General features: G+C 51.8%; 1 protein-coding gene across 1 annotated transcript; it reads right to left on the bottom strand.

Annotated features, from left to right (window-relative positions):
• LOC133097405 (L-gulonolactone oxidase) lies at window positions 1–27,948 on the bottom strand. The gene is made up of 13 exons (XM_061199254.1): window positions 27,911–27,948; window positions 27,519–27,621; window positions 26,634–26,735; window positions 23,857–23,982; window positions 22,485–22,579; window positions 18,491–18,581; window positions 16,108–16,293; window positions 8,607–8,714; window positions 7,680–7,756; window positions 3,423–3,572; window positions 2,387–2,551; window positions 783–873; window positions 1–129 (listed from the first exon to the last, which is right to left on the bottom strand). Exons 1-13 carry the CDS (start codon window positions 27,946–27,948, stop codon window positions 1–3), a joined length of 1,461 nt encoding a protein of 486 aa, XP_061055237.1.

The following is a 27,948-nucleotide window of genomic DNA, read 5'->3' as shown; positions in this document are numbered from 1 at the left end:
TCAGTAGAACACCTTCTCCAGATACGCATTCAGGAACATCCCCGAGGGGTCCAGCTTTTCTCGGATGGCACAGAACTTCGGAAAGGCAGGATACATTTTCTCAAAGTCCTTCCGGGTGCAGTTGTGGGCCTGAGGAAGCAACCAGATACGACAGGCCTCGTTCCCTGGAACTGGCATTTCAGCGGGGCTGCAAACAGGCACCCACGTCTGGATGCCTGCATGTGTGACACTCCTACCCCCAGGCACACACAAGCACATACACGCATGCATTCATTCACATGCACCTATAATGTAGAGACCCAAAGAGGAGGGAGGAATTTCTTGGAAAGTAAAGAAGGAAGGTGTTAAAAATGCAGCATTAAACTTCCCGTTCCCTTTGCCACCTGGCAGTGTGTCAGTGGAGAGGGCTCTGGCCCCAATTCAACTGCTAATTAGTAAGTAAGTCCCGTCACCTCTGAGAGACCCCTAGTTTCCTGTCTGTTAAATGGACCCACTGCCTTATCCTGCTCGTAGGGTTTCTATGAGAATTAAATAAAATAAAAGGTGAGGAAGTTTTCTGAAAACTCAGAGAATTACAGTCACTGGGCTGTTGGAACATGAATGCAGAGGGAAGATGGATCTGGTTAGGGTTGTGGAGGCCCTCCTTCCTGTCACTTGCTCAGCCCAAGTTTCCCCACATCTGAGCCTTGGGCGGGCAGGGCAACAGGGAAGAGAGGCGCCCTCTGGTGGAAGCCCCGGCTCACAGCAGCTGCCCCGCTGACACCCCCCATGAAGCATCCTACCTTGGCCCAGTGGGGCCTGCCCCCCACCTTCTTCATGATGGTCTCGTAGGCCAGCCAGTAGTCCAGCCGCGGCACGTCCTTGCCATAGGGCCTGAGGAGGGGACAGAAGGAGGTGAGGCCCTGTCCCTGCTTTGCATGGTCCCACCCACTGTTATCAGGCACCTGGCCTGTGCCGGGCCCAGCACTTGGCTCTGCCCTCAGGACATGGACAGCAGTGACCCAGCACCTTGAGGGCTTCTGCTCAGAAGGATTTGGAAAAGGTTTACATCCTCTTGCTTATTTTTTAACTGGCCACTGAAAGTTGTCATGAGTTTAAATAATTTTAAAGATTTGTGTGTGTGTATGTATATATATATATATATATATATATATATATATACACACACATACACACATATATATGTATGTATATTTATATACTCATGCAGCTTGAAGATTTCAATTTTAAATCTAAATATTTAAAAATGTAAATTAAAAAAATTTTAATGTAAAGATTACTTTAAGGAGATATATATATATATATACACACACACACAAATCTTAAAAATAAATATTTATATCAGAATCTCCTCATTGATGTATGGAAAGCATGGCCATATAACCTAGTTGGTCAGTCCAGGGAAGTCAGATTTACTGATAGAAAAAATAGAAGTCAGAGCTTTAAAAAATTCAAATGTTATGATGCAGCCCCATGGCAACTTTCTCACTTCTGAATTTGCATGCACAGGTAAGGATAAGATAGACAGACAGACAGACAGATGTGGATGAGCCTGGCTGCAAGTTTGTCCCTACATGAAATAAGCCGCCTCTCATTCAGTACGTGTTTCAGAAACTCTTTTCTGGCTTCAGGGACTCCCGCCAGGACAACGCCTTCTTGAATTGTCCCTTGGGATCCCTTGAGTTTGGGGGTTTTTACATGCTGGAGAAATACAGCATAGCAAGATTCAGGCTGGGAGAGAGTATATTTGTCTTTTGCAAAGTCGGAGAAGGGCTATTATCAATGGGGGATGGGAAGGAAGGAAGACATGTCTTAAGCAGGAAGTTTTAGAAAAGAGGAGCTTCTTAAACCATGCATGTCCATAAGCCTCATACAAGAGATTACTGTGCAACTAATTAGGAAAAAGATAACGCAGTCATGAGCTTAAGGTATCGGCACAGGGCCTGGTGGAGCCGGTTAAGATGGGCAAATGCATCCAGGCATGATTCTCTTTTTGGCTGAACTGAAACCTGGCCTCAGAATCCTTCTCGACACAGAGTTCCAGGCTCTCGGAATCACTGACTAGGGCAGGCACATGAGATAGCATAGACTTGTCATTCCGTAATATCAGCTACACAAATAGTAGCTATGCATATTAACATTAATATTACACATTCATTAATATTAATGACTGCATTAACATAACATAGGCTAGAAAGGGTGGTTGTAGGAACTCAAAGGAGCGAAAGACTATTTTCTGCGGCCAGGATCAGGGAAATCTCCTGGGAGAAGGTGGCATTTGAACTGGCCTTGAAAGCTGGGGAAGGAGAGGGGTCCCTTCGAAGCAGGGGGGCAGGGTGGGGGTAGGGATCCCAGCCCCACCCTGCCCCCTCCACGAGCTGGTCACCTGTACATGATGATGTTCATGTAGCAGCTGTCGCGCTGGAAGCAGGGGCTCAGCAGGATGTCGTCCCCCCGGGTGAAGCGCACCTCCACGGGGTAGTGGGCCACCACCTTGGGGTGCGCCTCCAGCATGGCCTTCAGCTCCAGCAGGGCCTCCTTGGTCTTCTCTCTGCACTCGGCCCAGGGGGATGGAACCCAGACCTCAGGAAGGGGCCTCTTGAGCTCCCATGAGGCTCTGCACGGCTTCCCAGCCTTGGGGGCCTCGGGGATCCCGGTCCCCAGGAGGCCCCTTCCTCATGGCTGCTCTCAAAGTCCTCCTCACAGAAGAGGAGACCTACCTACTGCTCCCAGCTCAGATCCCAGGGCCCCCGCCCAATCAGGGGCTCCCCTTGGGTCTCTGGCCACAGCTGTCCCATGCCCCAGCCTCCTCTTCTTCAGACAGAGTCAGATCACTCTGATTCCAAGATTTCTACTTTTTCTAATAGTCCTGCCCCAAGAGTGTGGTGGTCTCAGCCCCTGAACATGGTAACAGAGGTATCCCTTAAGCCCTGGGCACCAACCCCCCACCCCCACCCTTTTCTTGAAGAGGGACAAAGAGGGGAAATTCAGAGAGAAAGCTGCAGTGATCTGGGCTACAGACCTAGCCTCAGTCCCGAGGGGGCGTGTCCCTCAGGATTGAGATGCAGAGTACCGGCCCCCAGCCTGCTCCATGGACTCTGCCGACCGAGGGACAACGCAGAGGACAGTCTTTCAGAAAAACCAGATGCTGGCCAGGAAGCACTATGCTTCAATCCCAAGCCTACTGTTACCCGGCCTCATGGCTGGAGAGGCGCTGATGGGGAAAGCGGAAGGGATCCCCTGGCTGGTTTCCCTGAGAGGCACAATGGTGCAAGGGCACCGGATGCGGATTCAGAGCCTGCAGTTTGCCTCCCCGCTAATAACAGGTAGAACGGGGAGCCTGGTTGGCAGTGTACATGCTAGGGCTGTGGGGAGGACCCAAGGGGATCTGTTTATTGCAGGCTGGCCCACACAGCCCCTACCTGGGGATGGCCCAGTCCTGCACGTGTTGCTTGAAGCGGCACTCGTAGGTGAAGATCTTGTGGCTGCGGTTGCAGTTTTCCTTCTTCCCATTGAACAGGAGCCAGAAGAAAAAGCGGTTGATCCAGCCCACAAGGCCTGGCAGGAAGGTGCTGGGGGGGCAGGGCAGAGGGGCCTGTGATCATCGTATTATCCAGCAGTGAGTGAGTGCCGGCTGTTTGCTGGGCACCGGGCTGAGTCCTTTACAAACCAGGACTTCATTCTCCACATACTCTGCCATGTACGCTTACCTACGGCCTGGAAATCCCTCCAGGGAATGTGAATATAGCCCTCCATCACTCTCTCCATGGCTGCCCCGTGATCCAGTTATGGATTTTATCTCACATTTTATCCCTCTCTTCCCCTTTAATGACTAGGTTATTTTCAGGGTTTGGGTTTGGTGAAAAACCCAAACTGTGATTAAAAAAAAAAAACACGTAACATAAAATTTACCATCTTAACCCTTGTTTAAGTGTACAGTTCAGTAGTGTTAAGTATATTCACATCGCTGTGTGGTGCATCTCCAGAATCTTGCAAAACTGAAGCTCTGTCCCCACTAAACAACAGCTCCCCATTGCGCCCTCCCTCCAACCCCTGGCAACCCCCATTCTACTTCCTATCTTGATGAATTTGACTACTCTGGGTGCCTCATATAAGTGGAATAACACAATATTTGTACTTTTATGTGTCTGGCTTATTTCACTTGGCATAATGTTTTCAAGATTCATTCACATTGTAGCGTGTGTCAGGATTTCCTCCCTTTTTAAGGCTGGATAGTATTCCAGTGTATGGACATACCCCATTTTGTTTATCCAGTCATCCATCGGATACTTGGGTTGCTTCCACCTTTTGGCTGTTGTAAATAATGCTGCTGTGAACACAAGTGTGCAAATATCTCTTTGAAATCGTGCTTTCAATTCTTTCTGATATATACTCAGAAGTGGAATTGCTGGGTCACATGGAAATTCTATTTTTAACTTTTTGAGAAACCTCCATACTGTTTTCCCTAGAGGTTGCACCATTTTACATTCCCACCAACAGTGCACAAGGGTCCAATTTCTCCACATCCTCGCCAAAACCTGTCATTTTCGGTGTAGTACCACCACATGCCACACCATAACAAAGGTCTTTGTACTTATATCCTTACCAGATTGTTGGGGCAAAGGGCAGGCAGAGTTTTAATTTCAGCAGGTTGCTGCCAGTTTAATTTACATAAGGACTGTAGTAATTCACCCTCCTTCCACACCTGGCCATACTGGGAGGACTTGATTGTTGTAAGTGGCCAGTGGGGGCCAGTGGCCTAGCATGGGGGCTGGGCTTATGGATTCTTGTGTTTGGAAATGAGCTGCCCAAGGAATTGCAAAGGGGAGGCTCTGCGCTTCTTGGGCCACGAAGGAGCTGTCACCAGAGCTTTCTGCTCTGGGAAACTCATTCACCAAGTCACATTCTTCCAAATGTATACTTACACACACACACAGATTAAAGTTCATTTTTTTGGTTTTTATAAAAGAAATAAATTTTCACTGTAGATGTGTTGGGAAGCCAAGAAAGCAAAATCAGCCTTCTCCTTGCTTCTCCTTCTCCTGCAGGGGTTGGGAGGGTGAAGGGTACACGCTGCAGGGGTGGGGTCGGGGGGTGAGGAAGGGTAAAAGCTGCAGGGGGTGGGGAGGAAGGGTACGTGCTGCAGGGGTTGGAAGGGGAGGAAGGGTACATGCTGCAGGGGTTGGAAGGGGAAGAGAATGCTGTCTCTCTCAAGGCAGATGCTCTCTGGTGTCCCAGGCCAGCATGGCCGCGGGGCGGCTCCCACCGGCCCCAGGGCACAGGGCTGTTCTCAGCACAGGAGCTGAGCTTGGCCCTGGTCCTGGCTGACCCTCCAGGGATCTGTTCCCGAGAGAGACTGTCTCTCTGTCCTGGTCAGCCAGGGCCAACACCATCACCCCTACGGTTGACCGCTACTGAACACCTCAAGGACAGGGACCAAGCTTTTCATTAGCATTTCCTACACAAATACTATGAGCCTCCTCTAGGTGCCAGGCGTTCTTTGGGGCTCTGAGGATTGACAGTGACAGGACAGACAGCATCCCTGCCCTCATGGGGCTACAGTGAGTCTGATCGCAAAGCAGCCGTTAAGTCACTAGGTACCCAATCCATTATGTTAGTTTTCATTCCCGCATCCTTGGGCACATAGTTCAGCAAGAGGCCCAGAGCTGCAGGGATGAGGCTGGGTGGATGCAGTTTCCAGAAGACACGAAAAGGGGGGCCACATGGGCTGTGCTCAGAGGTCATGGAGCTCCCTCGGAGCATCCGCCCTGGCTGGGATGTGTCAACTGTGATTTAGAGCCCAATTTATTTGGATGCTCCCTGGGCCCAGACTCCACAGACACAAGCACATAAAGCTGCCAGGCTGCTGTGATGGAAGCGGAGAGAAGCTGGCTGGGCATTTTCCACTCTCACCCCCGATCCGTTACCTGATGGAGCGATGGCCTCTAGGCTGGGCTCACTGTCTTTAAAAAGACACCAAAGGGCTTCCTTGGTGGCGCAGTGGTTAAGAATCTGCCTGCCAATGCAGGGGACATGGGTTCGAGCCCTGGTCCGGGAAGATCCCACATGCCGCGGAGCAACTAACCCCGTGTGCCACAACTACTGAGCCTGTGCTCTAGACCCCGTGAGCCACAACTACTGAGCCCACGTGCCACAACTACTGAAGCCTGCATGCCTAGAGCCGGTGCTCCACAACAAGAGAAGCCACCGCAGTGAGAAGCCCGCACACCGCAGCAAGGAGTGGCCCCCGCTCGCCGCAACTAGAGAAAGCCCGCGCGCAACAACAAAGACCCAGTGCAGCCAAAAATAAATAAATTTAAAAAAATAAGAAAAAAAGACACCAAAGTCCTCAAGATAAAAGACTAGATGGCTACATTTGATAAAATTAAATACATCTACACATCATAAAACACCATGAAAGTGAAAGATAAGACACCAACAGGGAGAAGGTGATGCAACACACATAACCAACAAAGGACTGGTGCTCAAAATACATGTAAATAAAGCTGTACAAAACACTAAGGAAAAAACAACCCAATTTTTTAAAAGAACAAAATACGTAAATGGGCACCTCACAGAAGAGAAATCTGAAGGATCAATAAACTGAAAAGCTGGGCAACCTTATTAATAATCAGGGAAATAAGAATTAAAAACCATAATGAGGTACCATTTAACACATAGCACACAAAAATTTAAAAGCCTGACAGGTCCAATTTTGTCCAGCTTATGGAGGACAGAGAATCTTACAGTGCTTGGCAGTTAACTTGGTGTTACTACTTAGGAGAACAACTTGATCTTATAAAACTAAAGATGCTTATACTTGGTGACCCAGGAATTCCACTCATGATAATATACTCAAGACATCAGAAGCAATTTTCCAGAATGCTCACAGGAACGTTGTTTGTAATGGACACAAAAATTCCTGGAAACAACCTAAATATCCATCAACAAGGGCATGGATAAATACATTGTGGTAAATGCATACAGTGAAAAATGAGTAATTACAGCTATTCATATCAACGTGGAAAAATATCACTATCAAAGCTGAATTACCAATTTTTTATTTCAGGATTCAGAAAACTACAGTATCAATAAAAGCAAGAGAATGATAAGCATAAAGTTTGGGGTGGTGCTTTACCTTTTGGGGGAGATACTGTGATCTGGGAGTTCCACCAAGAGGACTCCAATTTTACTAGTGTTGTCTCACTTCTTAATATGGTAGCAACAACAAGATGTGGGTGCTTACTATATTATTCTTTATATTTTAAATTTGTGTTGCCTATATTATTTACATGTATGAAACATTTCAAAAATCTTTATCTGATGCCATACCATGTCTTGGCTGGATACAGAGTCACCACTCAAGGCCCCATAAAACCTTCCTCATCACTCATAGTTACATGTTTGGTGGCAGACATGGGGCCTGAGCCTGAGCACAGACTTCAGGCTGGGAAGGAGGTAAGAAACAGGACAATACGAAGCTTCACATCACCTGTGAGCCAGGGAGTGAGGTTTGGGCACTGGTATTTTTTAAAAAGCTCCCCAGGGTTGAAAACCCCTGCTCTGGACCCAGGAGACAGACCCAGTTTGCACAACTAGGTAGGATGTTGTTCTTCTGATGGACCACATCTGCAACAGTATATGGCAGGTGCTGGGAAAAGAGACACTTGCATTCCTACCTGATCCAGAGCAGGAACTCCAGTAAATAGAATCCAACAGCATAGTCCCAAAACCAGTTGGCTGAAGAGGAGGGAGGCTGGGAAGCAGAATTTGTGGTCAGTTTGGGGCCAGAGCTGAGTGTCTCCTTAGAGGGAGATGTGTCCCAGGAGAGGCTGTGAGTGTGTCACGAGGGAAGTGTGACCCACCTGCCAGGACGATTGAAAGCCTCACTTCCTACCACTGATTCCCATGCCCTATCCCCTCTGTTTCATGCTTTTTTATATGTTCATGTATTCATGTATTTTGCACAAGACAAAAATGTGCATCTGTCCCTCCTCTTCAGAGCCCACGAGCCGGGAGTCCAGCAATCATCCTTTATGAACCCCACGCCAGCCCCTTACACACAGTAGGTGTCCTGGCTTTTGCCTGACTTGTTCAATCAACATCATCCTAAGTGATGGTTTTGTTTTCTTCTGCTGAGAAGCAGCCTGTTTGCTAAGGTCACGGTGGGGAGACAAAACCCAGGGTTTCTTCACCTGTACGGTTGGGGGTGGGAAAGATGGGGGTGCTGGAGGGAAGGTGGGATGTATCAGCTGGCTTCTGAGGTCTAGCCCAGCTTCCTAGGACTCAGCCTATCCTGTCCTGCCCACACCTCTGTCCCCTGTTCCCCTGCCCCACACCTAGATTGTCCCTTGACCTCACCCCTATGCATCCTTCCCCGCAGACACACGGACCCTTACTGGGCCCACCTTCCTCCTTCCTTCCACCCTCTGGCCTTTCGTGCTTCTCTCCTCAGGCTCAGTGGTGCTCACCCTTGCTTTTCCTCTCACCTCTCACGGCTCATCAGCACGATAACAGGTGTCAGGCGCCCTGGGAGCTGGGGGTGGGTGTGGGGGCCGTGCGGGAACGGTGGGCTGTGCGTGAGGAGGGGAAGACGCCCCGGCTACCTTGTTGGTGTGGTCCTGGTAGATGGCGCTGACGTTCTCGCTGTGCGGGAACCAGAGGAAACGGAAGTATTCAGATTTTTTCAGGTGGCTGTCCAGGTTGTCAAGAACCTGTCCGAGGCAGGAGGAAGGAGCAGAGATTGTATTGGTCACAGGATGATGGCGGGGATGCTGGAAGTCAGAGCCCACCATCAAAAGAAAATACCTGAAATTGTCCTAACATTGCCAAATAGCACAGAATGTGTCTTATAAGATGCTGGATGTTAAAATGGTCCACTTACAGGTTGACTTCCTTTAGTAACTTAGAGGACAAAAATGACTTCTCATGTGTTCTGGCTTGAATAATTACTGTCTATGTAAGTTTGGGCAAGTGCCTCAGTTTCCTTATCTGTAAAGTGGGATTAATAACAGTACCTATGTCAGGATTGTGATGAAGATTAAATGCACTAATGCTTAGAAAGTGCTTAAAATGGTGTCACAAGCTTGGTGAGCCCTGTACAGGTACAGGCTGCTGCTGCTACTATTACTCTTATATTGTCATTGTCATCATCTCTTATCCCCACAAGGCCTGACATGTCGAGGGCCCTCAATAAAATGGACAGGAGAGCCTTGCTGGAATATGGCTCATCATTTGCACGTGTGGAAATAACATCGCAGAGCAAATCATGTCTCCTTGACATCCATCAAACTGATACAGGACAAGTTCTGAGCCAAAGCAGAGACAGATTTGGGGTTTGATAGGCAGCCGGGAGGTAGGGGAGGAGCACCGGTCTTGGAGTAAGTTCTGGATTCAAGTCCTGGCTCTGCAGCTGCACGACCTTGCAGGAACCACGTCCTCTGAGCCTTGGTTTTCCCACCAATAACATGTGGGCACTTGTGCAGATGAAATGAGATAACCTACGCTGAAGCTTCCGAGTCGAGCGCCTGCCACGTGGCATGTGCCCAGTGGAGAGTCTTGTTTCTGAATGTGAGCAATGCTGGCACACATTTAGGGCCCCGGCCCTACTCCCCACCCCCCGAGTTCTCAGCTGTGAGTCTCAAGAAGCCCTCTGAGGCCTCTGGGCAGCGTGTCTTCATCTGTAGAACCAAGACATTAATAGTTTTCCTTCCTTCCTTCCTTCCTTCCTTCCTTCCTTCCTTCCTTCCTTCCTTCCAGGACTGTTGTGAGGACCAAGGGAGTTGATGGATGTGAAAGCAGTTTATAAGCTGTTAAACACAACTTGTGATTTCCACATCTGACCAGGAAGGGAGGTGAAGCCAAGATGAAGCGCTGCGGTGAGCCCACCTAAAACTTCAGTTTGGAGCATCTGGGAGCAGTGGGGGAAATTTAGAATTCTGGATCCTTGTCATCACTTCAGGGAGGACCCCTAACTTGTTAACTGATGCTTGATGGGGCCTGGGGGATACAGGAATGGGTTGCCTTCCAGTGACCTGGCTGCCATGCTAAACCTCCCCCGGCCCATGCCAGGCCCAGGCTGTCGGTCACCCTATTGCATCTCCGCACGTGTCTCCAGTCTTCCCTATAATCCACTCCTGCTGCCAAGGAAGGTGGCTAACTTAGCTGCCTTCTTTGCTCTCACCTGCCCTCTTGCACTAGCCTCATAATTTGCTCCATTTTTCATCTCTCCAGACAACGTCACAGGGAAGCATCCCAAGACACAATTAAAAAATCCCCAGCAGTGCTCCATTTCCTACGGAATCGAGCCCAAACAGTTCAGCACTAAGAAGCCTCCTTCTACAGACACTGTCCAGTATCTTCACCACCGGCCACGAGTGACAATGGAGCACCTGGAAAGTGTGGGATCTGAACTGAGATGTATTGTAATTTAAAAGCTCAATGTAAATCCCCAGCCCCCTAAAGCTCTCTCCTTCCAAACTAAGCAGTTTCTATTTATATCACATCCATCCCAGAAGTATATTACAGGTTTTGAAGCATACATCTGTCTCTGAAATTCATCAAGCATCTCCTATAGGTCAGTGACTATTTCATTCATATTTAATTTCTCCCCGAGGGCAGAGATAAGCAAATTTTTTTTCTGTAAAGGGCCAGATAGTAAATATTTTAGGCTTTACCGTCTCTGTTGCAACTACACAACTCTACCGTGAAAGCAGACTCAGAGGATACATTAACAAGGAGCGTGGCTGTGTGCCAATAAAACTTTATTTACAAAAGCAGGCAGTAAGCCAGCTCTTCCCTGCGGGCCATAGTTGCCCAACCCCTTGCCCTAGAGCTGCTGGCCTAGCTCCTTGGACACAATAAATGTGGAAGGGCCCTATGATTCCTTATTTGAAGAGGAGGGCCTTTTCTCCCAGGCTATAGACCTGGGAAAAGTTCAGGAAGAAACTCCAGAACCCTGTTACTATGACTTCCCTCCTGACTGGGTGGTGGACCCATGACCCATCACCTCCAAGCAGAGCTGATTTTCTCCTGGGAGAGCAGGGAACACAGTCTGGGGCTTGGATGGAGGATGGGGCTAGGACACGAGAGAGCAGAAAATCCCCCATTTCCTCGTGTCCCAGCATCCAAGGCCATCCTATATCGCCCAGAATCTTAGCAGTAAATGTAATGGCGCCCCTTTCTCAGCTCTGGTGACTGAGAGATGCGTGCCCAGATTTCCACCCCGAATGGAGTGATGAGAGCCACTCTCACATCACATTTTGTGCCTCTCTCCTGACATCTGTCATTTCTTTTCCTCCCTGAATTAGAGGGACAAGGCATATCCTTTTCCCCGACACTAAACTCTAAGCTCCTGGAGGCATGCCCCATGCACGCTCCAGCTCTGTACCCTCTGTGGTCCCTAACTTAGCACGGAGTGGTGGCTGAAGGATGGAGCCACCCCAAGCCCCATCCCATTGTGAGCTTAACTCTCTCCCTTCAGGGCCTACAAACAATCCCATCTGGAGGAGGAGGGTCCCTAGGATCATGGATTTCCTCGGTCTGACTTTTGGTTCCTGGGAGCACCATCAAAGGGGTTTGGGCCCCAGAGGAACGTCTTCCTTGGCATGTTATTGGCATGAAGGGCTCTAGAGGATTCATTCCCCCCAAATTAGTGCCACTACTGAGTTGGTTCTTGGGATGTGGTTATCAGGCTCAAGAGCAGAAGCTGAGAGCTCCATGTCCCATGGCTGGGGGTTACCCAGTCACCAGCGAACGACCACCCAAGATAGTGGCAGGCATTGGGATGCTGCTGACAAGGCTGGTGTGTCCCTGGGGCCGAACCTGCTTCCCAGAGCGTAGCGGGAGCGGGTGATGCAGGCAGCCAGCTGTACTCCTCACATCTCATTATGGTTTGCATGGCATAAAGGGCAAAAGGTTGACAGCAATTTCCAAAATCCTCATGCCTTCTCACTGGCTGTGATTTCATACTAATCAGACTGCAAAGAGTCAGAAATGCTGAGACTGTCATAAAAAGCCATGAAGGCTGCCCTTTTCTTGGCCTCACTGCCCAGAAGCCCTGATTCCGAACTCCCCCTCCCCCTCATATGGCTTTGATCAACCTTCAGAAACCGTGTTGAGATGTAGTTAAGAACATCAGTCATGGGAAGCATGGAATTGCATCTGAGATGGACCACACACAGCATGGGTGGGAGGAGATGCAGAAAATCCCAGAAAGGGATGGATTTTCAATAAATTCTTGACCAACTGACCTTGAGTTACCTGGTATTGAGGTCTGTATTTTGTGGACCCTGGGGAGGTAAAAAGACCTCAGATAACATCCTTGCTCTCCAGAAACTGACCACCGAGCAGGAAGGAGGAGGGAAAAAAAATGTTAAGAGGCTCATGAGCAAATTAGGGCAACCAGCATGTGTGGCCTGGAAAGTGCAGTGTAGATTCAGAGTCTAGAATCTAGTCTAGAATCTACCCACAGAGCAGGTACCAGTAGGTAGTATTCTCTTCGAATAAAGCCAGAGAGAGGATGGACTGAGGGTCCCTCTCTTGGAGGCTATAAAGAGCAGAGGTCTCAAGTGCTGTGTGTCCTTGAGTCCTGACAGCAGCCCCGTGGGGGCAGTGGTGCTCTTATCCCCACTGTATCGGTGAGGAATCCAAGCTGGGGCTGGGGGAGGGAGGAATTGTGCAAAGTCACAGCGCGTCAGTGAAGAGGGCGGTCTGACTCAGAGAGGTGTCACAGGCTCTACACTGCACCCTCCCGGTGGCTTTCCTGGGACTCTTCCAGAGTTCAGGCTGGAAGCCCCAAGATAGATACACGTGCTGGATGGGAGGAAGGGAATAGGAAAGGAAAGGAAAGACGTACAAGGGAAGGAAAAATGGCCGAGAAGCTGAATCTTCAAACTCGACTTTACATGCAGGAAGCCATCGTCATAGTCCTTTGTCCTGGCTTCTGTCCTCTCCTCCAATGCCCTCCTGTGGCTCACGACCAGCCCACCTGGAGGGCTTGGCCATCAGGAGCCCACCCTCGTCTAGAGGGGACATGAGGCTGGGGGGCTGTGTGCATCTCGGAGCAGCTGCTACTTAGAGGCAAACGCTCGGGGCAGCATGGTCTGCAGCCCCAGGGGAGGTGGGACAGCTTCCTAGACACCTGAATGGCAAGAAACTGGGAGCCGATATCAACGTATGAACCCAGGAAGGTTTACTGCCTTCCTATCGGTTCTCAAGAAGCTGCGTGCTCCTGGAAGTGAGGTCCCATTATTTTTCCTTTTGGATTAGAAGGAAAACCTCCAGGCAACTCAAGAGTGAGGAGAAACTGGTCTAGTGACGGTTTTCCGATTGGTCCTCTTTCCTTCCTCTATGGGCTGTTTCCTCCTAGGGAAGCAGCCTGGGTCTCGGATCCCACCTCCATCTTACTCTTCTTTCCAAGCATTCCCAGCCCCTTGGAGGGGCCCCTTAAAGGCTGCTCTGAGTGGAGAGAGGGCAAAAGTGAATTGAATGTGGGGCGATTGACTGTACATACTGCTGGGAGTAAATGCCAGGGTTGTAAATGCCACCCACCCTCTGTGCAGTCCTTATCTGTGGCCGGCGACTGGGGGCAGGGAAGGCTGTCCGTGGGTGTCATGGATGCTGATTGCCGGGCCCGACAGAGACCTAAGCTGGGTGTATGGCGCGGGGCGGAATAGCAGCAGGAGCCGCTAGTGGGGAGGGAGAGAATCCACGGAGGACCTGCTGACTCATGGAAGAGGGGGAGAAGCAGGGTCTAGCCCCTTGAGGCCTTGCAGGATGCGCTGGGGTCACAGGGGAAGGGCGGGGGCCTTCCCACCAGGGTTCATGCCCCTCCTTGGACATAAGGGCCGAGAACGTCACCAGATGCTCCAGGGGAAAGAAGGAATAACGTAAGAGAGGACCCTCTGTCTCCAGGGTTGAGTGACGTGGTGCGGGCACAGTTTTATATCGAAGTGTTGCACTGGTTTACAGAACGTCCGCACTGAAAAAGACCTCGGGGTTCACCTAATCGGACCCCACTTTTAAAAGACAAAGAAACCGGGGCTCCAGAAGTTTGAAGGACTTGGTCAAGTTCACACAGAGTGAGGTGCACAGTCAGGCTTGGGGCCCTGCCTGCTTCCCCAGAGCCCTTACAATATACTCGTTGAGTGTTATTGCTGTGTAATTGTGTGTGTGTGTGTGTGTGTGTGTGTGTGTGTGCGCGCCCGGGGGCCGGTCCTACTTGCAAAAAAGAAGCAATCTCTTTATCTCTGGGTCAAATATTCAGCTTCGAAATGAACAAGTTCTGACCTAAGTGAGAGACAGGAAAATGGATTCAACAACTAAGCACGTCACAGCCCCGTTCTGGTTGAAGGTGGTCTCTGCCCAGCTCCCTTCTTTGCCTGAGATGCCCACCCACCCTTTAATCTGTCCACTGCTCCACTGAGACCACTCTCATCGAGGTCAGCGACGGCCTCGGGATGACCAGACCCTCGTGTCGATCCCTGATTCTCCACAGCGTTGGACTCTTGGCTGCTCTGTCCTGGGCACTAAGCAGTAAGGCTCCCTTCTCTCCTCACCCAGACCCTCTCTCCGTGGGTGACCTCATCCACTGCCATGGTCAATCGCCCAGGGGGCTGTTGATCTCTGCTTTGGGCTGAAATGCATCTACCCAAAATTCATATATTGAAGCCCTCGTCCTCAGAATGTGACTATATTTGAAGCTAGGTCCTGCTTGGAGTGAACAAGAGGCCTAGATCTGCCCCTTAACGCTGGTCTGGGGAGGCAGACTGGAGGTGGCCCCAAAGAGCTCAGAGTCTGGGGTGGTTCCAGGCAGTCATATGGACCAGCCCCGCCCTCATGGGGCTCCCTGGCTTAGCCATGCATTGTCACTGCCAAACAACTCCTTATTGGGCCAAAGCATCAGGCAGCTCATTTGCCAAGACTGGTCCATGCAGGCTCAGCATTGGTACTCTGTGTATCAATGCTGCGCCCCCTACAGCATCCCCGGAATCACTTTCTCAGCCACCAACTGGGATTAAAGTTTCTGGGGTTAAAGTTTCACCAAACACCATGCCTCTGAGTAAAGGGCCTTCTGGATCTAAATCTTTTGCCTTGAGGTTTAATGCATTAGAAATTCCAATGGTAGGGATTTTTAGACCAGATTCTAGGTAACAATATTTTCCATTTGTCACTGACTAGGTACCATGGGGAACATGTTTTAATACTGAACTAGACACTTTGCAGGTGTTATCTGATTTAATCCTCAGATTCAATACTTGAAGGTAGACATGATTTACTTTGCTTTTAGATGAGGAAACTGAGGCTCAGCAAGGTTAAATGGCTGGCTCAGGGTCACAGCTTGGAAGTGGTACTGCCAGCATTCAAGGCCAGATCAATTTGATCCCCAATCCCACCATAACCATGTGAGGCCAGTACTGCTTGCATCACTGCTGACTCCATCTGCACAGAGGGTCTACCTGTATTGAATGGTGAGGTGATTATGGAGGAACTCAAATGCCAAGGAACTTGGAACCATAGATTTGAGTCCTATAGCTTAGTGATTACCAGGGATAGATCCATGCTTGTCAGGCATTTCAGGCCTATTCCATGCTACCCATCCATCCATCCAGTCATCCATCTCATTCATCCATCCATCCATCATCCATCCATCCATCCATAATCCATCCATCCATCCATTCATTCATGTATCCATCCAATCACCCATCCATCATCCACCCATGTATCCATTCATCCATCCATTCATTCATGCATGCATGCATGCATCCATTCATTCATGCATGCATCCATCCATCATCCATCCATGTATCCATTTATCCATCCATCCATCCAGCTAACCAACATGGGTTTTCATTCATTCAAAAAAACACTGCTATCAATCAGAAGCTATCCTTTCTGCCCCCCATCATCCAGTTCCTCTGAGCTCCCCTGACCTGCTTACAAAGGGATACTGCTACAGTAACCTAGGGCCAACGAAGGTCTGGTGAGGTCAGCCCACTGCCCCATTCAGGGGGCCTACAGAGCCGCGGGGGCTCTCAGTGGAGCATGACTTATTAATGCCCTCCATTTATTTTCTGAGGCTGAGCGGTGATGAAGGAGAGACAGTACCTCTGTCAAGGTTGAGGGGAAGGAAGTCTCCTGCAAGTAGAACTGGGGCACGCACTGCAGGGTGATGGTGAGGATGACTCCAAGGCAGCCCAGGTGCACCCGTGCCGCCTGGAACACCTCCGCGTTGCTGGACTCAGAGCACTCGAGAATGGTCCCGTCGGCCGTCAGGAGGGTCAGCGCCACCACCTGGCAGTGGGAGACGAGCCACATTTCAGAACCCCTAGACTTTGCGTGAAGCCTTCACTTCCTTGTTTGTCCTTGGAAGTGAGGCCAGGTATCGCCTATTCCCAGAAGACCGCCTTCATCTGGTCACAGGGAACTTTCCCAGCTGGGTCTCCAGTCACAGCCTGAGGGAGCCTCAGTCTTGGGGGAGGGAGAAAGGGGAAATGGGGAGAAGGAGGCTGTGCCTGGGTGGCATCAGCCCTCAGCAGGGAGGGGGCCCATATATCACATGTGGTTCCGTGGGACCCCTGTGGCTTGTCCTCCCACCGCTGCCTTGATCATTCTGTGGACTTCACACTCAGGATGCAGCGAGCTTGTCCTCTGCCCGGAAGAAGTCTAAGACGAGACAGGCTCCAAAGAGTCCCGAGGCCCTGGGTGGAGGTGGCTTGTGAAGGCGAAGGGAGGATGTGTGTGCATCTGGGGGAGAGCCGGCCCTGCTGTCGCAACACGCAGCCCGGGGACCACGTCCCCTGCAGGCTCTCTCTGCCTGTCGCCCCCCTGGGCACCAACTCGAGTCCATCTTCTTATTCGGGGACCTCTCACTTGCCTCAGGAACTAGATTCCCCTACTTGGCCACACACAACTGGAAACCTCTGGTCTCTGCAAAGAGTGGGCTGCCCAGTTGAAGACAGGTGGTTAACGTCAGTATCCTTGCCCTTGGCCCCCATTTCCAGAGGAATCCTCTTTCATCGCCTGTGGAAGTACTTTCCCACACTCTGCTACCTGCTCATTTGGATGGAAATTGCTTTCGACCTGTGCAGTTGGTGGCTGGGTGCTCAGGGTGAGAGAACAGATAAAGCTGAACTAATTCTAATCAACAGCAACCAAGACCAAAGAGGAGAAACTGGCAGAAATGGGGCACGGTGGCCCTCTGTGGGAGTGAGGGTGTCAGAATGATTTTTATAAAAACCAGACTTTGTCTGAGATCCAGGGCAGAGCCTGAGAGCTGCCAGTGAAACACTGCAGCAGGGTCCAGTGACAATACAGGTGGACAACGATTCACCAGCTGTGACCTTGGGCAGATGACTTAACCTCTCTGTTTCCTCATCTGTGAAATGAGGATAATAACCAACTCTGAGAGAGTATGTGAAGCACCCAGCTAACTGCCTGGGGTACAGTGGATATTAAAGATGCCAGTCCCCTCCCGTCTACTGCGGGCAGGGGCCCATCCTGCTCATCTGAGCCTCCTCAGGGAAGTGGCCAGTAAATCTCACGTGCATTTTGATTTCTGACCACTCAGAATTCTTTTCCATACTCTGCTGATCACTTTGTAGAAACTGAGGCAACCAGCTTGACCTCACCCCTGGAGAGTAGACTAGGACTGTGGCCAGATCTTGGGAGGGGTGGTTTATTATCCTTCACCCCCAGTTACCACTGGGCTCTCCTGGACAGTGAACCCCGCTCTGAGGGGGTAACGACAAGTCTACAGAGGGCTCTGAGTGCCTGGGAATCAGGTCCCACAAAACCTACCTTGCTTTGCTTTGTGGTCGAATGCCCTGGGCCTTTCCCCTTCCCTGGCTCACGGCATCCCCTCAAGATGCCTCTCCCTTGCCTGGTGATTCTCTGGGGCTTTTGTGCTTGAAAGAGCGGGGAGGAAAAGGACAAGGGCAACCAGTGTGCGTGCATGTGGCTGATGAGAAAGCAAAGTGCGGATTTAAGGAACAGTAACTGAAGTGGCTCCCCCTCGTGGTGAGAAAACAAAGTGAATCCTTGGAAAGGGCTGTTGGCCATTTTCTTTCCACCCAGTGCAGCTCCGGACTGGAGCACGTGGGACCAGCTCCCAGAAGCCACAGTCAGACAGCACCTGCCAGGGTGTCCGTCTTCCTTAGAACAGGGGAGCCGTGCTCCTGGCTGGTTGACTGGGGAACACGTAAGTCATCAGTGCGTTCAGTGCCGCCACGATGCTGAAATTTCTTTGACAGCGTAGAGTGTGGGCACTTCGTCACTTGTGTCTGCTGGGAACGGATGACGATGTTTCTGAAGGACCCCTGCCGAGTCTCGGTCAGAGGCGAGACCCGGATGGGCTTGAGGCCCTCGTGGAGCTGTGCCGACACTGCCCTGGAGTACCTGCTTGTCCAGCAGCCATGGTGCAAAGGGTGAAAGGGGCTCCGTCCCATCCTCCCCTCTCCCTGGCAGTCAGTGGCGAAGCAGATAGACTCACCTGGGTGGCCAGGATGCCGTGCTTGATCCCCGTGTTGTGCGTTCCGGACCCGATGACGCCAGCTGCAGTCACGTCTGACACGGCTCCCAGGCTGGAGAGAGGGGGAGGGACAAAGGGACCAGTGAGGCTTCCTGTGACAATGCCCCCTGGGGTTTCGGTGTGAGGCCCCTCAGAGCAGAATAGTTGATCCATCTCCTGCCTGGGAATCTCGTCCCCAACTTACCACAGCTTAGATCGTCTGACTCGAGCCAGCCCTTGTCTGTGAGCCGCGTGGCCCGTCAGATGAGCTGGTGGGGATACGGCTCCGCTCCGAGGGGAGGCCTGCCTGCCTGCCTTGGGCTTTCCGCAGCCTAGAACACCCCTTTCCTCCGACCTCCATCTGCCAGCAATATCTTCTCCACCAACCACAGGCCAAACGCTCCTACTAAGACTTCTCCAGACCCAGCCTATCTAGGCCTGTAGAGTCCCCGTGTCAGAACTGCACACACAGCCGTCCCAGGATGGTAGGAGGACGCAGGAGAAGGAGACCACGTCACGCCCAGCTCAGAAACCTCCAAGGTCCCCCGGGGCCTCCAGGATCAAGCCCACATCCCTCAGCCTGGTGTTCCAGGCCCTGGAACAAATAATAAGAGGATGCTGTGTGCACGAGGACCAGATTCCTAAAGGGGAGTAAGACGCCTCCACCGGCGTGGGCTCTGAGGACGGGAATTAGAAAGATGTGGTCAGATCTCAGGGTCCAGGAGAGAGAGTGGGTCAGGAGTTTTTAAGAAATCTTACTTCTCAGGAGCTTTCTCTGAGACATCTCAGCCCCGGCTGAAAGGAGAAAGGAACCAGTGTTTACAGAAGGCCCACTGGGGGCCAAGGAGATGGGAGCTTTGCACGCTACACGACAGCTTCACAGTAGCCCAGTTGCCTTGGTTCACACTTAAGAAATGGGACCGGCCGGGAGGGCGGGGATCGGACCCAACCTGGCCCTCAGCGCAGACCCAGGGCCCCTGAAGCAGGAGCGCCCTGGCTTCCAAAGAGGCAGGTTGACAATGATGAGAAAATCTAGCCTCATACCCTTCTGCAATGGGACCTGGGGCGGCCCTGGTGAAACAGGAAGAGGATGAAAGAAACCGAAGCCTCTTCCTTCCTCTGCCCTCACCCTTGTGTCACTCTTGCCTTTTTGTCCACATTAGTTGGGTGACTTGGTGATATCACCCCTTGTGAAAATACCAGAATGTTAAAAGAAGACCACAGAAATCCTGTCGCAGGGAATGCCCCAGCATGTGGGAAGGCAGATGCACGAAGACATTCATCACGGCATCATGAACGATAGTGAAGAACTGAGGACAGCCATGTGCCCGTGACAGGGGAGGGGATGGCTCACCAACCTGCAGTAAGTCTACCCTTGTCCACGAAGCCCACGGAGACTACAGAGCAACACGGAAACGGGCTTGGGATCACGTTAAAAGAAAGAGCTGATCTAAGTGTCCATTGACAGATGAATGGATAAGGATGTGGTACGTATATACAATGGAATATTACTCAGCCATAAAAAAGAATGAAATAATGCCATTTGCAACAACATGGATGGACCTCGAGATTATCATACTAAGTAAGTCAGACAGAGAAAGACAAATACCATATGCTATCACTTATATGTGGAATCTAAAATACAACACAAATGAACTTATTTACAAACCAGAAGTGGACTCACAGACATTGAAAACAAACTTAACGGTTACCAAAGGGGAAAGAGAGGGATAAATTAGGAGTTTGGGATTAACAGATACACACTACTATATATAAGATAGATAACCAACAAGGACCTACTGTATAGCACAAGGAACTATATTCAATATCTTGGAATAACCTATAATGGAAAAGAATCTGAAAAAGAATACACACACACACATATATGAAACTGAATCACTTTCCTGTATACCTGAAACTAACACAACACTGTAAATCAACTGTGCTTCAATAAAAATAAATAAATAAGTAAAAGAAATAAGCTGGATAAACGTGAGGCCCTCAGGGAGGAAGACCTAGGAAGGAAGGATTAAACTTTGTCCCCGGAGGGGTGGAGAGAACAAGCCAAGGGGAAGGGTCACTTCCGGAGTCTGTGGAGCGAGACAGAGCCAGGAAAATGAAGGGGGAACCGACACTTACTTAGTACTTACTATGTACTTAGTACTTACTTAGTACTTACTTTGACTCACGCAGGCCTCTGAGCACCCCTATTTTACAGACCCATTTTCTAGATGAGAACTCTGAGGCCCAGAAGGGTCAAGGAACTTGAGTGACAGCTGGTACGAGGTAGAAGCAGGATTCGCACCCAGGCCTGCTTCTGGAGCTGGGGTCTTCACCAAGCTGCTGCCCTCCCTCTTAGGACCAGCACCTGTGTCCTTGTCCCTCTGGCTCACCACACAGTGGGAGCTCCACAGCTTTCCAACTGCGTGACTTTGAGAAGCACCTTTGCCTCAAGACCCTGCTTTCTGCGTCCTTAAATGGGGGTTCTAGTCCTTCCTCCCAGGGATGATGATATGATGAGAGAAGGCATCAAGCCACCGGCATGCGGCCTGACACAGCTCTGTGCTTCCCCCCAAGCCCCCAGCCACTCCCGAGGTCCCCACAGCATCCTTGGAGCTGCAGACCTAGGTGGCCCCTGGGATACACAGGACAGGACATCCAAACTCCCTTTGAGAGGCAGATGAGCCCCGTGCAGGCAGGTACTTGAGGAGGACTGGGTCCCCAGGGAGGACAGAGAGCCATCATGAGCAGGGCACAGAGATGCTCCAGGGCCCGGAAGCTAAAGCCTGTGATTAACGGAACATATCTCCTGTAGTCGCTGGTCACGGAGATGTGTCCGCTAGCTGCATACAGACCCCTGCACACTCCCACACCTTCCCTCTCCTGGGCTTTCACTCACGCTGCTCTCTCTGCCTGAAGCCCTTCTCTCCTCTCTTTTTTCTGGTTCACACCAGGTCATCCTTTAGGGCTCCACCAAGGGGCCCCTCCTGCAGGAAGCCTGCCCTGATTCCTATCCATTCACACATTCCCCTGCCTGCCAAGGCTGAACATGGGCCCCCAAGAACCCCACGGTGCCCTGAACACTTCTCCGGCATTGAGGCTCTTGCTTTGTGTCATGCTTGTCACTTCGTGGGTCTGTCTCCCCCCCCTTGCAGGGAGCTCCTTGTGAGTGGGTCTGGGTTTTATTCTTCCTGGTCTCTTCTGGGCCTGAACAAAGCCTGCACATGGTAGACACTCCATAAATGTTTGAGTTGCCATGACCCTTGGAGAGGCAGAAACAGAATGGTTTTCAGAGTGAAAAAGTGTAGTGATGCCTCAGACCCTGCAATGAGAAAGCTAGGTGAATGGACCACCCACACTTGAAGACCAACCACAGGCTTCTATGGTTGCAATTTCCAGCTGTGAAGAGATTGCTACCCCAATATCCAAAATAATTCTGTCACTTGTTTCTAGTGGTTGAAACCCCACAGTTAGACATTCACTCCTTTGGCTGCATTCAGCCAAATTCATTTCCTATTTCAGTGGAAGCCTCCTGATATTAAACTTGAGCATTCACTGATACCACGTTTGGAAGGAGAAACAAGTGAAGCCACATATAGGTATACCAGGAAGCCCTGTGTCTCAACCAGCATGCTCTTCTGCTTCTCTGAGTGCTTATTTTGTATATCCTTCTGTTTGGGCTCATATAGTTTTATTGCAAGTTTTAAGAAAGACTTAATGCATGGTTTTCCCATCCCTGTACTAGACTTTTTTTAATGCTAGCCTATTTCTTTCTATTCTCACACAATAGCCCCTGAACACAGGGGATGGGAAGATGGGTACTCTGTGGGGGAGGAACAGGGGTCCAGAGAAACAGGTGCATCCTAAGAAGTGCTTCTCTCTGGCTCCTGACAGATGCTTGAGTGTCCAGCCAAGGCCAGGGCAGGGAGCAGGGGCCATCGCTGGCCCACCTGGGAATCAGGGAGGTGGCTCTTACTTGGACAAGGCCAGGCCGTGCTTGTCCAGCTGTGGGTGCAGGTCAGCCAGGAGGATGCCGGCCTCCACGGTCACCTGCTTCTTCTCCGTGTCCACCTGCAAGAGACCAGCGGAGATTGGGATGAGCTAGGCCATCGCCCAGTCCTTGTCCTGCAGCCCCACAGGGCTGTGAGTACAAGCATGTCTCCCGCTGCAGGAAGCCAAAGGGGTGCAGGCAGAGCCCTAGAGTGCTGGGGCTTTGGGACTATTCTGCGTAACCCTTCTTTTCACAGGGGAAAGAAATAAGAAGCAGGGAAGAGAAGGGATTTGCCCAAGTCACTGCAGGACTGGGGGAACTGTGCTGTGTCCTGAGACCCACCGCCCCCAACCATGGCTGCCCCGGCGGTCGGGGGAGGTGCAGTCTCTCTCCATTTCACAGCGAGGAGACTGAAGTTCAGGGACTTGAAGTCACTTGCCCAAGGTCACACAAACATCCGTGGCGGAACCGAGATGAGAATCCCATCTGTGTGACTCCAAAACACACATTCCATTGACCCCGAGCCCAGAGCCTGGCAAAATCAATTACCGGAGCCCAGGCCTCACTAATTAGCGATCAGAGTTAATTTCTGCCATGACTGATGTCTTGACTGGAACATTTTCTACGGGGTGGTGACCGTCAGCCTGAGCAAATCAGGAAATAAATAGTAGAGAGAAACCCAGAACCTCTGCTAGCAGGGCTGGAGGGGAGGGTACCTGGCAAAAATTACAGCTCAGGGGAGCTGGCCCCGTCAGGTCAGGTGAGAACAGGAGCCCTCCTAACGGGCGGCACGCCTGCCAGTACTCTCACTCCCAGGCAGGCACCTGAGCGGGTGGTGGTGGGGCCTGAATTCATGGCTGAATTGCATGGACAGTATCCCAGCACAGGGCTGATGTCAGACCCCTGAGTCTGCGGCCCGCTCTGCTGCTGATCGGCTGTGTGACCTTAGGCAAATCACTCTCCCTCTCTGATCTTCAGTTTCCCCATATGTAAGACAAGTTAATTGCAAAGCCTTCTGGATTTGTCATTGTGAGTCCACCTTTGGGGGCCTGACTTGCCATTGTTGTTCTAGAGAAGTGGAGAGGAGGCTCTGGCCGGAGGGGAGGAAGGACATCCTCTCCGTGGCCACAAGGGGGCGCACACACCAGATGAGAGGCCTGAGCAAGCCCAGGCAGGACCCTGGGGAGGGATGATCACCGGGGACCAGGAATTGGGGGGTCACTTTGGGACTCAGAGGTGGGGAGGGGATAAGGCCCAAGGGAAAATGCTAAGGAGTCTCCGCCTGGATTCTGAGACGGAGACCATGGCTTCCCGGCATGGGGCCCAGCAGAGGTGGGGAGCCCAGGGCTCCGAGTACCTTGAGGACGCGGTTCATCTTGCCCATGTGGATCATGAAGCCGTCGGTGCAGGCGATGTCTGAAGGTGAGTGGCCACCGCCCACCACCTTCACCCGCTTGTTCTGCTGCCTGGCCAGGGCCAGCACCTGCTGAGGCAAGGCCTGCGTCAGCCCCGGCCCAGGCCTTTCTCCGTGAGGCCGCCGGGCCGCCCAGGCTCTGGGTCCCCAGTCCCCCAGGGCCCTGCCTGGCTGGAGGCCGCTGTGCAGGCCACTCTGGGAAAGAGCCAGAGAGACAGGCCCGGAAGCGAGCGGGAGGGAGAACCAAGGAAGCACCCTAAAGTGGGGCTCCTGGGCGTGTTCCCCGAGGCAGCTGGCAAACCTGATCACACTCTTCTCCTGGGCAAAACCTTTCAAAGTCACCCGGCACCTTCAGAAGAAGGCCCGTCTCCTCGTGTTGGCCCACATGGGCCTCAGCTGCCTCCCAGGGTGGGATGAAGGCTCCCGGGGGCAGGGGCAGTGGCTTAATTTGACACTGTAGCCCCGCGTCTACCCCGGGCCTGACGGGAATAGGCTGTCTCTAGTGATCTTGAATGAATAAAGAAATGAATGCATGGTGTCACTCAAAGGAATCCATACTCTTTCACCCTTGTGTCTGGGCGTGGAACACCAGTCTCTGGATTTATACCTCGAGGTGTTCCAGGGTCAAGGAAGATTGGGAAATGCTCCATAGCACTTGTCTTCCACGCCCACCCCCATGCGTGAAGCACGTGTAAGGCTGCAGGTTCTCCTGAATGTCAATACAATGAAGACATCTGTTTAACACCATCTCCCTCGCACTCCCTTGACCACACAACTATTTTTACTCCCCCCCCCCGCCCCCCAACCCTACCAGCTCTCCAGGGAAACACGGGCCTGCAGTAGCCTCCTATTTGTAATTCACAGTTGTGCCGGCTAGCACGGCTAGAAATGGCCTTCACACGCAGGACATCAGCACCCCTCCACCCTCTCCCCTCAGCTCAGAATGAAGCATATTGCCTCGGCATTCAAGGCTCTCAGATCTGTTCAAAGCCACTCTGCCTCCCAGCCTTCCTCTTCTGCCCTCCCATTCCCCCACGCACCCTCCGGCAGCCACGTCTGACGACTCTCCAGGTGTCCTCCTCACCTTCCTTCACCTCAAACTGCCCTTGCCCAGCTCCCTGTTGAGCTCCTATGCATCCTCCAGGGCCTGGCTCAGTGACCACTTTCCTTCATTCTCATGCATGAGAAGTTGGGGGTTTTGAATCCTGGTTTGGATCCTGGCTCTGCCACTTACTAATATGGGAAAATTACAAAGCCTCTATGAGCCTCAGTTTGCTCATCTGGAAAATGGGGATAATAATCACTACCTCACAGGGGGTTGTGCGGATGGATGAGACCACAGATATGAAGCAGTGGTGCTGATCACTTAGTGGTGACAGTGTCGCTCCTACCACTCTCCTCCAAGTGCCCTCACACACACCTGTGCACAGACTCACACCCATGCACACACACGCAGCATGAATTTCTCCCTTCTCTGTGCTCTGCTGGTGCTAGTGAAACGTCTGCATCCTCTGGGGTTAGTCACATGCAACCTGTCTTAGGGGCAAGCCTTTTAAGGGCAGAAGTCGGGTCATGTTCGTTCATTCATTCATTCACTCACTCATTCAACAAATATTCATTAAGTGCTTCCTGTGTACAGGTCACAGGGCTGGGTGCTGAGGGTAAAATGGAAAACAAGACAAGCATGGTCTTAAATCCTTATGAGGGAGAGAGACAAAAGCATGCAAATGTTCATGTCAATGAAATAACCGCAGGTTTTGAACATGCAATGAAAGAAATAAGCAAGGAGCTGAGATACAGAAGATGGGGAAATACTCAGATAAGACGGTCTGGGAAGCCTCTGAGGAGGTGATTTACTTTGAGACCTAAAGGATGAAAAGGAGTCAGTCCCATTAAAAGCGATGGGACAGGCATCCCAGGCAGTGCGAACAGCAAGTACTAAGGTACGGAGGTAGCGAGCCAGGGACAGAGGGACGTTAGGGAGGCCGGAGAGACAGGCCCAGAGGATGCATGGCCTTGGGGTCAGGAGTTGGGGTTTTATTCCACAAACAATGAAAGCCTCTGAAGAGCAAGGAAGTAGCCCAATTCAACTTACATTTTAAGAAAATTACTTTTGCTGATTGTGGAAAGTGCATTTGAGGGAGGTAAGAACTGAAGCTGGGAGATCAGGGGTGAGGCCATCACAGGCCACGGCATGTGAGGAAGAGGTGGTGGCCTGGGCTTAGTGACAAAAGTGCCGGCGAGAAGGAGGTGGGTTCTAGAAACCTCTGAGGCAGGACTTGCTGAGGTCCGATAAGGGAAGGTGACCTACTTCCTGGCTTCTAGTTTGAGCAATCCCGTGGTTGGTACAGAGTCAGGGAAGACTACACTAGGACAGGTTGAAAGCAAACAAACATCAAAAACATCGTTTGGGGCATATAAGTTTGTGATGTCTTCGATGAAAGAAGTCAAAAGCGAATCTGAAGTTCAGAGAAGAGACCTGAGCCAGAAATAAAAATCTGGCAGTCATTGGCAGACACCACAGGTGGTCACGCAGCAGCAGAGTTCAGCTGGAGCCGACCACATGGAGCTGTCACCCCACCGGCAGTTCTGGGGTGGGGATGAGGGTGTTAGCTGGGAAGTCCACCTCCTCTCTGGGGCTGGCCTGGTCCACAGGGCCCAGATGGAGCTGGAGGTCCAGCGGCTGGGCCACTGGGCGCTGTGCTGAGATGGACACTCACCTCTCTGATCTCCTCCACGGACGTGGGCTGGTAGTACATCTCCGGGTAACAGCCATAGGTCCTCGCCCAGTTTTGGAATTTGACTCCTTTGTACCCATGGACCTGTGATAGGACAAAACCCGGGTCACCACCAGTAAGTGGTCTAGGGCTGCCCTGACCCCCATCCCACTGTCCCAACATTGTAGAGATGGGAGGCTGGGGCCACGGCGCTGAGCCACTGGGAAGCTCAAACACACAGTGGAAGCTCTAAAGCCGTGCAGCCATGTGCGGGCTTCCTGCTACGATCTCCCTTGATCCCCATGGTCAGGGCAGCAGATCACACAGAAAACTCGGCCCCCCCCTTAGGAGAAGGGGGCTACATGAGATCAGGGGTGCAGCCCTGGGAGACAGCACAGCAGCCTTTCCTGGCCTGGAGGCCACAGCAGAGAGCCTTGGGGAAAAGACTCCCGTTTGTGGGGTCCCCGCTGTGTGCCGGGCACTGTTCCGGGGTCCTCCACATGTCATATCTCTCCGCATGTCATACCTTATTTAGGCCTTACAATAAAGCCATGAAATAGGTAATATTACTCTCATTTTCAGGAGCAGAAACTGAGGCCCAGAGAGGTAGAGTAACCTCCCCGAGCTCACAGAGCAACCAAGGAAAGACACAGGAGTTCAACCCCGGCCTTCCTCTTCCATCCCTTCCCCAGCACCCCAGTGGCTCCCCAGAGCCGAGAGTCCAATTCAAGAGCTTCCCCGTGGCCTCCCAGTAGCCCCACACCCGCCCTCGTTTTGCCCTCCCAAGCCGGGTTCACAGGCCCAGCCTGGATGCAGACCGGCAGGGCTGAGCGGCTGGCCACGTGGCCCTACCATGGCTCCAGCGGTGGGTCAGTGGCCTTGGCTGACTCTGGCCTCCTCGTGGAGCAGAGCACGGGGCAGCGGGGTGCGGAGGCCAGGCGGAGCGGGGGGCTGGAACCAGCAGCGCAGGAGCTCAGGGCCGACTCTGCAGCTGCAGCACACAGAGGGGCCTGGGGCCCCGGCAGAGGTGGATAAACAGTGTGACGACAGGCTCCACCCAGACAAACAGCAGTTTGGCCTGGCCCCTGCCCCGGGGCTCCTCTCAGGCCGCAGGCTGGACACGCAGCATTTACAAGGCGGCTGCTCTCTTCCCGAAAGCTGCTGAGCTCTGACACCAAGTAGAGGCGTTCTGGAGCCGAAGGACCCCCGGCCTCGAAACTGGGTCCTTAATGCCACAGGTCAGGGGAGGCTGTGACATGGGGGCCCGTGTGTTAGTTCACTTGTCAGAGCTGGGGGAGGGATACACCAGGCTGCCCAT

The sequence above is a fragment of the Eubalaena glacialis genome, chromosome 9 (assembly GCF_028564815.1).
Source record: "Eubalaena glacialis isolate mEubGla1 chromosome 9, mEubGla1.1.hap2.+ XY, whole genome shotgun sequence".
Classification (NCBI taxonomy): Eukaryota; Metazoa; Chordata; class Mammalia; order Artiodactyla; family Balaenidae; genus Eubalaena; species Eubalaena glacialis.
The sequence above is the reverse complement of the archived record's forward strand: the minus strand, read 5'-3'. Positions and strand labels throughout refer to the sequence as shown.

Excerpts from the sequence above, each read along its gene's own strand:
- LOC133097405 (XM_061199254.1), bottom strand. The coding sequence starts at position 27,948 with ATGGGCAGCCTGGTGTATCCCTCCCCCAGCTCTGACAA. Across the intron at positions 16,294-18,490 it reads ACGGCATCCTGGCCACCCAG|GTGGTGGCGCTGACCCTCCT; the intron begins GTGAGTCTATCT and ends TCCCACTGCCAG. Across the intron at positions 7,757-8,606 it reads ACCAGGACCACACCAACAAG|CCTCCCTCCTCTTCAGCCAA; the intron begins GTAGCCGGGGCG and ends TCTGCTTCCCAG.